The sequence below is a fragment of the Centroberyx gerrardi genome, chromosome 4 (assembly GCF_048128805.1).
Source record: "Centroberyx gerrardi isolate f3 chromosome 4, fCenGer3.hap1.cur.20231027, whole genome shotgun sequence".
NCBI classification, from domain to species: Eukaryota; Metazoa; Chordata; class Actinopteri; order Beryciformes; family Berycidae; genus Centroberyx; species Centroberyx gerrardi.
The window spans coordinates 20384645-20396244 of NC_136000.1; the positions used below are offsets into that span (position 1 = coordinate 20384645).

The 11600-nt window shown below is 39.1% G+C and overlaps 1 protein-coding gene across 2 annotated transcripts; it reads left to right on the forward strand.

The window, feature by feature from the left end:
* The first annotated feature begins 874 nt into the window (after positions 1 to 874).
* On the forward strand, positions 875 to 10910 carry ehf (ets homologous factor). 2 transcript variants are annotated; one of them, XM_071895102.2, is made up of 9 exons: positions 875 to 1118; positions 4476 to 4587; positions 5138 to 5395; positions 6673 to 6720; positions 6905 to 6925; positions 7048 to 7110; positions 7422 to 7466; positions 7593 to 7788; positions 10067 to 10910. In XM_071895102.2, the coding sequence occupies exons 2-9, from the start codon at positions 4515 to 4517 to the stop codon at positions 10164 to 10166; spliced, it is 804 nt and encodes a 267-aa protein (XP_071751203.1). In that variant the 5' UTR covers positions 875 to 1118; positions 4476 to 4514; the 3' UTR covers positions 10167 to 10910. The 2 variants fall into 2 exon arrangements, with proteins under 2 accessions (XP_071751203.1, XP_071751202.1); XM_071895101.2 differs by having other exon boundaries at positions 877 to 1118; positions 6881 to 6925; positions 10067 to 10908.
* Positions 10911 to 11600: the final 690 nt, after the last annotated feature.

Consider the following 11600-nt stretch of genomic DNA (forward strand, 5'->3'; position numbering starts at 1 on the left):
TTTGATTCCCCATTCCCTGTCAGTGTTTTGTGATGCTCACTGGGATCCGTGGGACGCACACCAAAGCTAATTGTCATCTGTCAGTCTCCGCACAGACACCTGTGGATCACAGCGTGTCGGCGGAAGCTATTTTGAGAGTGGATCAAAGTTTGAGGAGATTGACTACAGTGAGGCGGTCAGGTCGTCAGCAGCTCTAGGTGAGACTAAAATAAGCTTGTCCTAAATAGTGATCATCACTCAAAGAGAAGCAAAACTGGGATTCAAGGAGCAAATTCAAGGCTCAAACAGGCCGGGAAACAGATACTGTTGAAAAGCCATCTGTAAATGGGTAACCCTGATGAAGCCGTTTTCATGTATTCTTTTCAAGCACCCAGCCACTAATGCTATCTATGTGCCTCCAGCTACTTTCAACAAGCAAAAAGAACAAATTCTCTTAGGTCCTCTTACCTAAACTGTCAGCACCTCGTTCATCATGATGAAATAAGGAAAACAAATGTTGTGCTACATAATAACACAGGGGAAGATTTCTCTTAAGGTTAAACACTATTTTAAGCAACCATATGAACAATGGCTTTAAGCAATTTAACTTTCCCTCTCTGGGCTTTGAGTGTGTTTATAAGTGTGTCTGTGTTTGTGTATGTGTGCGTGTCCATGAGTGTGTGCTTGCCTGCTCGAGTGTGTGCATGTGTGTGTGTGTTTTTGAGAGAGCAAATGAGAAAGAACAGAGCCATGGGACTATAAAAGTTATGTCAGGGGTGTGTGTGTGTGTGTGTGTATGACTGTGTGTGTGGGTGTGTGCGTGTGCTGGAATCCACCCCTATGCAAATACCTACCTGGTATGAACCTGGCCAGAGAGCCAATTGGAGAAGGATAAGGAAGTTAGGAGGATAAAATACCCATTGTGGTGGGGCAGCACCTAGTGCGACTGTGTCTGACACCTGTTAATTGAAAGATTTCGGGAGCAAAAGAACACACCTCGTGGCACTGTAAACACTAGTCCTCTAGAGTATTGGAATCTGCAAAAACTTCATTGATCTGTATTCACCTGAGCTGAGAGTGGGACTACGTGACGCCTCTCATCCTATCACAGGCCTGGTCGGACCCATTCTACAGCTCTGGTAGGCTGCCATACTAGAATCAATACTACGCAACCAGCAGTGCTCCTATATTGTTAAAATGACTGGAGGTTGGTCTGATAGGCTTTATGTGTTTTAATACTAAACAGGCATGAGAGATCCCTGCTGAAGTTAATCCTGACAGCATTTTTTAGATTCTTTACATGTATTCATTTGGCCAACATTGTTGTGGCCGACATTGTTGATTAGCTGTTCTGTAAATGGTTAGGGTTAATGCTCAGGTACGGAAAGGCTGGAAATGTACGGAAGAAGAAATTGGTTGCACAAAATGTTTTGGCAAAGTATGGAAAAATACTTTTTTTCTGGCCCCTGGCCATATCAGGTACCGAGACATTTGTTGTCGTGAAGAGTAATCTTCAGTTATAGAGCGATGGCATAGCCAACAGGGGCTGGGCATTATGACTACCAACCAAAACCTTCAAGTCAAGTCAAGAAATTGCAGTATGGAATTTTTAAATCGAAACAGCACCAAAAAACCAAACATCCAACCATACAGGAATACTTTTGCTTACATTCACTGAGAAATTATAAAATTCCTGAGAAGTTTCATGTAATGCTATCTCACATTTATGTGTTAAAGCTGGAATCTAGGAGTTTTTCCTAGTAATAAATAGTTATTTTATCCATCTGGACCAGAGTCAGGTTAGACAATACCAGCTGGCAGTATTATCTTAGTTGGAGACACTCTCTATTGACTGTTTTTTTGACCAGGTAGGATGAAAGTCTGCTAACTATCCAACTAATATTAGCTAACAGGTTACCGACGCTTGGTACCTGAGTGCTAATAGCTAGTTAGCATACTAGCCTAGATACATTGTATTACATTACATTGTAAATAATGTGTGGCCAACCTGACTGATATGGTAGCAGCACAAACTGTAGGCTACTGTAGGTTACTGTCAAGTCGCAATATTTACACCATCATAAGCAATGTTATTGCCTAATTTCATTACAAAAGTTACAGTCATTGAAAGTCAAATTACCTGGTCCAGGGATGTGGGAACTGTTTACTGGTGAGCTGATGGCATATAGCTACACTTTCTTTGATAATACAATACTTCCATGGTTGTTTGGTTGTAGTCTGAACATCATTTCAAATACTTTTCGCCACCAGAGGGGGAGACAAAACAGGGAAATCGGAGAATTCCCGGATTTCAGCTTTAACTTATTATTTATTCTTTTCTACTGGTCCTTTTTCAGCACACTTAGAAAACATTACCAGTACATTACCTCCTCAGTCCATTTCAGATGATGTGTCAGGTTACATATTTCATGCCATGGCATCAATGATGATCTTAATTAAGGGTTAGCATTAAAGCTAATATATATATCTCTCTATATAATATATAGAGAAGGCAAAAAAAGAAAAAGAAAAAGAAATAAATGTCAAATTGTATCATTTAGATTCAATGCCATCATAGGGCCAGTCTGAGTGAAATGAAAGCAGCAGTCATATGAAGAGTGGATACAACACCTGGTGTACACTTCAGACAGAGCATGGCAAACCTCCACACGTCATCACAAAGGCATATGCCACAGAGTGAATTACAGAACAACTTAGCTAACAGGATATTGATCCACGTGTCTTCCTTCTTCTATGTTTCCTTTCTTCTAGCACTGGTACATGATTGTGGTATTGACAGAAACTCTTGGTGCTTTGTTGATAAGATACCTGCTTGACAGAGATAGACAGCGGTGAGGGTTAACACACAGCATAAGGCGTTTGAGGAGACTTGGCAGACTGTCAGCTGTGGCGCTGATCTACCTTGGCATAACTGCATGTGTCACATATCTCCTGAGGAAATCTCAGTCAGGGATCTTGACTTAGGTTCTCAGAAAACTGATTTTCCTAATCTTAAAAGAGATTATGTTGTCTGCTATGTCAATAAGTTGTTAAACTGGCACATACAGTACAGTATTTACTGTAAAAATGTCTGATTGGTCTTAGTGTAAGTACCTTTATATCCGGGTATCGCCAAGATCTGGCACTGATCAGGTGAAATGTGGGTCACTGTGTAAAGAACCGGCTTCATTGTGCAACAAACTGAAACCGGTGTTGCTCACCATGTTAAACTTTGACAGATTGATGATAATATGATAAGTCAGTGTGGCTAACGTTTACGACGCCAATATATCAGGTAATTCAGACAAACACTGTAACTCATTCCATCTTTTTATTTGTCATCTCACATTGAGGATCAGGTTTCAAGTTTAAAGGGCATTTCACAATAATTCACTTTACAAAATAATGCAGCTTTTGTTTCAAATTAGGAAAATGTCAACGGAGACGGATGGTGTGAACAACATAATGCAAAACATGGGTATAAATACCACAGAGTAGATGACCCAGTAGTTTATTTTGGCAGGAGTATTAACAGTTTGAATTGACACAAGGAGGAGAGGCAACAGTTTGCCATTTGCTGTAGCTGACTCATGCCACAAACTGTCAGACTACAGTTCCACGTAAGACTAGCAACAGAGTAACATGGAACTGGATATTGGTAAACAGTGTCAGACATGACTCAGCTATTGTGGCAAGTACAAAACCTTTCCACCTCACACAGGACAAAATATTAGTACAGCTGCTGGAATTCCGAGCAGCTTTATTTACATGGAATGCAAATATACTTGTGGTTAAGTTTGAACCATGCCTCTATTTACCCCTATATGTATACAGTAGAGCAAACTCTAATTACAAATGTGGAGCATGAGAGGGAGTGCAGCCTGCGCTAGCCACTGAAGAACATGCCACTAAAAACCTCCCAGGGAAAATCAGCAGCTACAATAGCTATTGTAGTACAAACTATTAACTATTCATTTTAATTAAGTTCCTTTTTCTATGTCACTCTTAAGGCCTTTTTGAGCATTTATACACTGAGCTGCAGATACCTCGGACAGTCTGAGACAAGCATAATTATAGAAATGACCAACAGATTATATGGAAGTGTTAGAACTGTGTACAAACAAATAAGCCTCCATTTATATAAAAAGACTTACTTTAGGCTTACTTTCAAATGTGTAATGAACAGCAGGTAGAACCCACAGCTGTTGCATACCAGCACTGTGCTAACACAGAATCCCTTTGTTTTACTACAGCGCTGACAGTGCTAATGCTTTTTACAAGCACCTTTGCATGGCATATTAACCATGGCAAACAAAAATGAAATATAACAAATAAAGCACTGTAGGTAAACAGTACTTTATCATAATAGTTTATGTTTTTCCACAATATTTTATGTTAATATTTTAAAATAAAACCTAATCTTAGTATTTGTTCATTTTCACTCCATCCATAAATTACTCACAATAATTCCCCGTGCTTTCGGTCTCCTTCCACAGCCCCTGGGCCATGGTACATCAGAGTGCAGCAGCTGCAATATGAGCATCACTCCATCCACCACCCTCGAGAGCCAGCTGCCCACTACGTGGAGCCCTAACCCTTACCCTGATGGTGAGGAGCCTGACCCCGACCATGACACACACTGCCGGCCTTAATGAGGCTTACGCTTCTCCTGGCATAATCCACACGGTCCTCACTGAAGTAGATTCGTTAATTAAATTGTCTGAATGAGTAATGTCTTAAAAATGCCTGAAGAAAATATGATAATTTTATTCTGCTGAAGAGTTCTGATTGTTCTCTATTCAGAGACTGCAATGTAAAAAGGCCTGTTCTCTTGTTGGTTTATGAAACTACAATGTACAATGAAATTCTATTCAGCAATTGACAGCTGATGTGTTCCTCACCTGGGAGGCTCACAGCTCTAAAAACACAAGGTTTGATTTAGGGATTCCCCACAGAGAAGTAGTACAACAGCTCTTTCAGTAAACTGCTCTGCTGGATTAATTATTGACAAATGCGTTTGGTACTGGAGTTAATATTTCCTCATCACAAGCATATTGACGTTAAAACAGAATTCATTCTCCAATACAGTTGAATACAGCTTTAAAAATGGATCAATACGCTTCTACTTTGATCTTTGACCTCTAACCTCTATCCCCAGTTTCAATGGTGATGCCTGGTTACACAAGTCGCCTGTGGTCCCATGACTCCCAGCCCCAGTACTGGAGCAAGTACCAGGTGTGGGAGTGGCTGCAGCAGGTCATGGACATGCACCAGATCGACGCCTCCAACATCCCCTTCCAGAACTTTGATATGGATGGCCGCCAACTCTGCAGCCTGAGCTACCAGGACTTCATCCGCGCCGCTGGCAGTGTGGGACCCCTTCTCTTCCACAGCCTCGCAGAGCTCAAGTGGAGCGGTGCGTTTGAAGGGGGACCGAAGGGAAAAAACAAAAGATGATTAGTCCCAGTAAAAGTGGAGCTGGATGTTTGAAGTCGGATTTGGAAAAGGGTCTTGATCAAGGGTTGCTGAGAGGTGATCACAGCGCGGGGCGAGGGTCTCACTGCATGGCGTTGCTGAGGAGAGGAGGGCCGCTTAAAGCAAGGGAGATGATGGATTCAGCGTTTGCTCTTGCTAGAGCCAGTCTCCTAAGAAAGCACAGAGGGGGGTGTGGAGCTAGGAAACAAGCTGAGAACTGGCTCAGGCATCTTTCTAATTGGAGTTTCAGTAGTTCATAGGCCCAAGGTTTCACCTTTGGGGGAGAAACTTAGAAACACTGTAACTATTGTGTGTGGTTAGCATGTGCAGTAGACCAACTGTTTTGAAACAATGCAATTTCTTGTGTAACATCATGCCATTAATTATGCAATCACATCTGATTTGCATCAACAGTTGTAGTTCAAGGCAACACTTATGAATACAAGAAAGTAAAAAAAAAAAAACAGGAACAGCAAGTTTAACCTCCAAGGCGCTGCATACCAACTGCAGAGAAATTCAGGTTAAACCAAACTAGAGTACAATGCTTCAGTTGTTATTGTTGATAAAAAACTTTTTAAAGGTGCTAAGTGTAGCATTTTTAAACATTAATATATCATTGTCAAATTGTGACACCTTGGTATCACAAACACATGAGAGCATGTTGGTTGGCAGCCTCTGCCTCACTCCAGTAGTATTGTTAGTGTTTCCTTCCTGCTTCCTGTAAAAAAGGGTTGTTCCTTCTTCTTTGTTGCAAATCCTTTCTCCCAGTCCCTGGTGTGGCATTTGTTTTGAAGAGCAAGAAGAAAGATAAAAGATAAACATTTCGGAAGTGATTTTTCCATTGGCCTCCCACTCCTTCCACCATGTGGCATTGTGAGAAACTCTGACGGTTTAAGCTGTTTGTGCTGGAAGAACAACGGCCCTCCTGTTTTGTGCCGTAAAGCAATATTCCTTTGTGCCATAAAGCAAAACAGCAGATTTTCTGCAAAACCCAATCCAGTCGCTTACAATGTAAAATGCAGTGTAGAGGCTGGTAGAGGCTGCCAATATCTTTGATGATGGTTGGTGATGGTCTCATCTGTTTACACTAACGTCTCAAAATGAATGTGGCAATGATTTATTGATAATAAAATGATACCCCATATCACCTTTATACCCTGGTTTGAGGTCATAGTTAAAAGCACACAATCATGACCATTCCCTCTTATCTCTACACAGGTCAGTACCATGTGGAAATAGGACAACTGGAAATCAAACCAACAGAATGTAAGCTAAGCTCAAGTTATCAACCAATAACTCAATCAATAAAATATAGGATCTGCCTGCCCACAATTGATCAGAAAAATCTAATTATTTCCTTTGAAAATTCATAAACCCACTAACTTCTTCATAAATTCTGTTTCCATTTGCCTTTTTCTTTTTACAGTAGATTTCTCTTGTCCATTTCCAGATACCAGCTATCCACCTGGAGGTAAATATAGCAAGCTAATGCATTTACCCATACATATACAGTATAATGTTCATTTGTTTTGATGATGATCATGCAACAGACAAATGAAATGTTGACTTCAATTTTTTTGTCTTTTAACTTAGAAATCTATGATCCCCCGTATCAACCCCTGGCACCTGTTGCCTCTCCCACCCCTTCTAGCCCTGGTAAAGTATTCATGATATACTGTAGTCTACATAAAGAAGAACTATCCAAACTCAAAAGCTGATAAATCCATACAGCTCCTCTTGCTGCTTGTAGTACAGGACCAAAAGGGAAAATGAAACAAGAGTGGTGAATAAACAGTGGTGTTGCAAGCCAAGTACAGTAACGTCTGTAAATACCAAGTATGCCGTCCCACCGGGACGGCATACTTGGTATTAGCCAGAAAACACTCTCAAATAAATAACATGATTGAAACAAATTGGATAGAAGGATTCAATAATAATTTGATTTCTTTTATGTGTACCATTTTCAGACATAAAAAGATCTTACAATCGTCCTCATCAGGTCAGAAAACACAGTAAGTAAAATCTAATATATCATCCTTATATATTATCCATTATGTTTTTGAATATATATGTTATGATATGATATGCAAATTCTTACGATTCAATTTACATTGCAAACGCAAATCTTTTCCCCACAGACCCGAGGGGGACTCACTTGTGGGAGTTCATCAGGGACATTCTACTGAACCCAGACCGCAACCCAGGACTGATCAAGTGGGAGGACCGGACAGAGGGCGTGTTCCGCTTCCTAAAGTCAGAGGCAGTGGCACAGTTATGGGGCAAGAAGAAGAATAACAGCAGCATGACCTATGAGAAACTAAGTCGGGCAATGAGGTATGAGTATAGCAGCGCAGCTATTGCAAAATTTGGTTACACAAATACAAAACCTCACACTTGCCCACTATAATCACACACCCACATACACACACATACACCAATTGTTTGAATTTGCTTTTCCTAGTTTTCACATACATATACAGTTACAGTTCATACATCAGCATACATACTAAAAATATACGCACTCATGGAAGGCGCTGTGGTGTGTTCATCTGAAACTCTATTGAAACTAAAACTCTATTGGTAGATGGTAGATGATGAAACACCACGTTTCCAAAAGAAATTCCATCAGTTGGTGTTTCATTTATAATGGTGGGAAAAGCTGTTACAGGGGCCGGTTCACAATCTCCCTGCAGTATTCATCTGGGTTGAGATCTGGTAGCTAAGACGGCCACAACATGTAGTTCACATTGATATTAATGCTCATCAAACTATTCAGTGACCACTCAGGAAGAGACTGTGCCCATCAAGTGTTTGAATGCAGTTGGTTACATAGCTGGCTTTGTATTTATTCACATTTCGCTCGAAGCGACTGAATGGACTGAAATCTTTACTGAAGAACAAACTCCATGTGTTTTCAATATAATTTCCATCTTTCATTTACACAGGGGTTTCCTTTATTTTGGCAATTGCTCCTAAAATCTGTGATGAGGAGGAAACTAAATTTCACACTGCATTGTTTCTAATCCAATGTACTTCAGCCGCTTATAATGTACTTGCGATAGAAATGATTGCTGTAACAACTAAGAAATGTATTTATTTATTTTGAAAGTACTTCAAATGTTTATTTGGTAACAACATTAAGAGTTACAGATCTACAACCAACTAATTCAACTCATTAAAACAAATATCCACCATTTTCCATTGACAATGGCCTAGAAAGGACTCATTTTTTGGACTGCTTGAGTTTTTGAGCCCCCCCCCCCAAAAAAAATGAGCTGCGATACCCTTCTTCTCAGAAAACCATCCTGGGTTCTGTCACAGTCACAGCTTTACATTCAAATGAGCTCATGAGCCTAATTTCATTGTAGTGTGAACAGTTAAGAAGCAGAAAATGTGCCCTCAGGTACTGCCACTGTGTCCTCAAAGCTGATTTTCTATTCACTGTGGTGAAACTCAAGGATTTGCACTTTGATGACATCACCAAGACAGACTGGTTCTCTCCTTTCCAGCTCTGGTTCAGGATTCTTTAAATCCACAATTCAAGGCTTAACGGTCCAAGATAATAGGAATAGCATGACTCGTTATGAGTGTTAATTTCCTCTAAAGAGATTTTTTATTTTTTATTTAATTGAATTAACCAACAAACCAATTCCAATTAAAATTTGGAATATTCAGTGTGAAATGTATGTGGAAACATATGAGAAAACAATCAAAATAACTAATTTGCATATCCCACAAACTAGTGTATGCTGAGCTTTAATTGATTTCCTTTCTTTTGATTTAACCACTGGTCTTTTGAGAGCATTATTTGATATAATCATGCAATTTTAAAGGAAATTAAAAATGTATTTTTAAGGAAAAATATTAGGGTGACTCCTCTCTACTGACAAAGTTGTGCCTGTTAATGTGAGTTTAAATCCTGTAAAGACTTTGCCATTTTTGCCATTTTATCATTCATTTATTGATGAAGTTTCTCAGAACTTATCTATCATTCATTTGATAGAGAATTTACAGAAAAATACAAAATAATTAAACTCATGAAAATGATATAATAATGAATCAAATTAACCAGAAATAATTGGCATCTGTTTACCTGGTCATACTGTCATTATACACTGGATTGGGGAGTGATGGAGTACACATGATGGGATTACAGTAATCTGATTAAAACTAACTATAATCCTGTACACTTGCTGTAAAAACACAGTAATTAGTAAATTAATTCAGAACACCTTTGAAGAAGTAGGTGAATAGCTGCTTGGCTCAGAAACACATTGGACGGGGGGAAAATACATGTAGACTATGGGATGGCAGAGCACAAACATTAGTTTACATATCAAGTAATGGTTGACATTTGTCATAAATGATGAAAATATAACTGTTCACATTACACTCTGTAAATTGTTTTAAATTATCTGATTAAGCGGATGTTCAAGAGATGTAGAGTACATGTTCTTGGAGACAGATGACCCAAAAGTAATCAGACTATGTTACTAAGTTTAAGTACAGTGCATTACATTGTAAATTCTGTATAATAATCTGTAATGATTACATTTTGACTGAAACTCTCCCAGCAAGTGACTAAACTAGAGTCATCTGTCCTCTATTACAGATATTACTACAAAAGGGAAATCCTAGAACGAGTGGACGGACGCAGGCTGGTTTACAAGTTTGGAAGGAATGCGAGAGGATGGAAGGAGTCAGAGAAGTGAAACAAGTGAAAATTTCATTAATTTATGTTTTCTTTCATTTTGTATGCAAATGTGATGTTTTACTTTAGTTTTCACTGACCCCTTTGACTTATAACTGTCATGTTATTGTGTTTTTAGTGATTTTTGATAAAATATGTTTGAGCAGTTTACATTGTTGAAAATTGTATGTTTGCCTCGTTCAGTTCTTCTGTTCATTCGTCCCTTTGTGGTGACACTGCACTGATGTGTTCTTTATTGTGCCTGAAAAACCACTGCTGATTTTACCACATTAATATGAATCAACCCCCGCACACATTTGTTTACATAGATCTCACAGGAGAAAAGGATATGAAAACTGTCAAAAAGCTAACAGAATACTTTGTGCATCTACTTTCACTTTTCCACATTGCAGTTTCCAAATCAGATAGTGCATGCACATCTCAAGGGAGTGTGTGTGTTGATATAGGATTCAAAGTACATGTGGCAAAAAGGGTTGCATATACTGTATGTTGAGTGTTTTGACGGTGATACTGTGAAGTAGTCTTTGGGGAGGATGTTTGATTGCTGCAAACAAACAATCAAAAAAAACAAAAAAAAACCACTCCATATGCATAATGCAGCAAAACAATAAAAGAAACAACTAATCAACAATTTTTGCATCAAAACAATAGTACGTAAACTGACTATTTTGTTCATTTTCATCCCTTTGCATTCACCATTTAACTGCATTGAGCTGTAAAAAGAATTGTGTTCATGTGTGATATGATTATAACAAATAAAGGTTGTCATTTCTTTTTGTTTTTATGAAAGCCATTTGTCAAAATGACGTGTTTCATTTGGGTGTCACTGTGTCAAGATACTGAGCCTTTCAGCTCAATCTACTAATGCACTAGCTAATTATCATAGGACAAAGAAGCATTATTCTTTTAAATAATTGAGCAATCTTATCAGTCAGCTTTTGGCTGTACCTGAACTGCAGCTATTCAGATTTGGTCTGATCAATACCATTTGTTAAGCGTGGAGCTGCACACTTTTACAGAGTTCATTTAATTGGACCCAAAGCAAAGTCTTGTTTCCACTGCAGCTGATACAAGCTTGACTATGAACAGCCAGGCAGTTAGAGATAGTGCATGTCATTGGTGTTTTATCTTGATAGTGTGAAATGCCACACAGTTAATTGTCCACCAGTGCGTGCCATAGCTGCCATGATGCCTCCTTCAGGCAATAGACGGATGACTGGGCCTTGATGGCCAGTGAGATAAAAGCAGTGTCACTAAAAGGCCCCTTTCTCAGGCTTGTGTTCACAAGCAAATCCCTGTCTAATCTCCACTCTGCTTTACCTTGCTATTTTAATCCTTCTTTACATAGCACTGATTGACCCCCACAATCTGCTATTATCTTGTCTTGCTGGTTTCAAAATTTGCCCATTAGTGCGTCCATTTCAGTATGGGATTT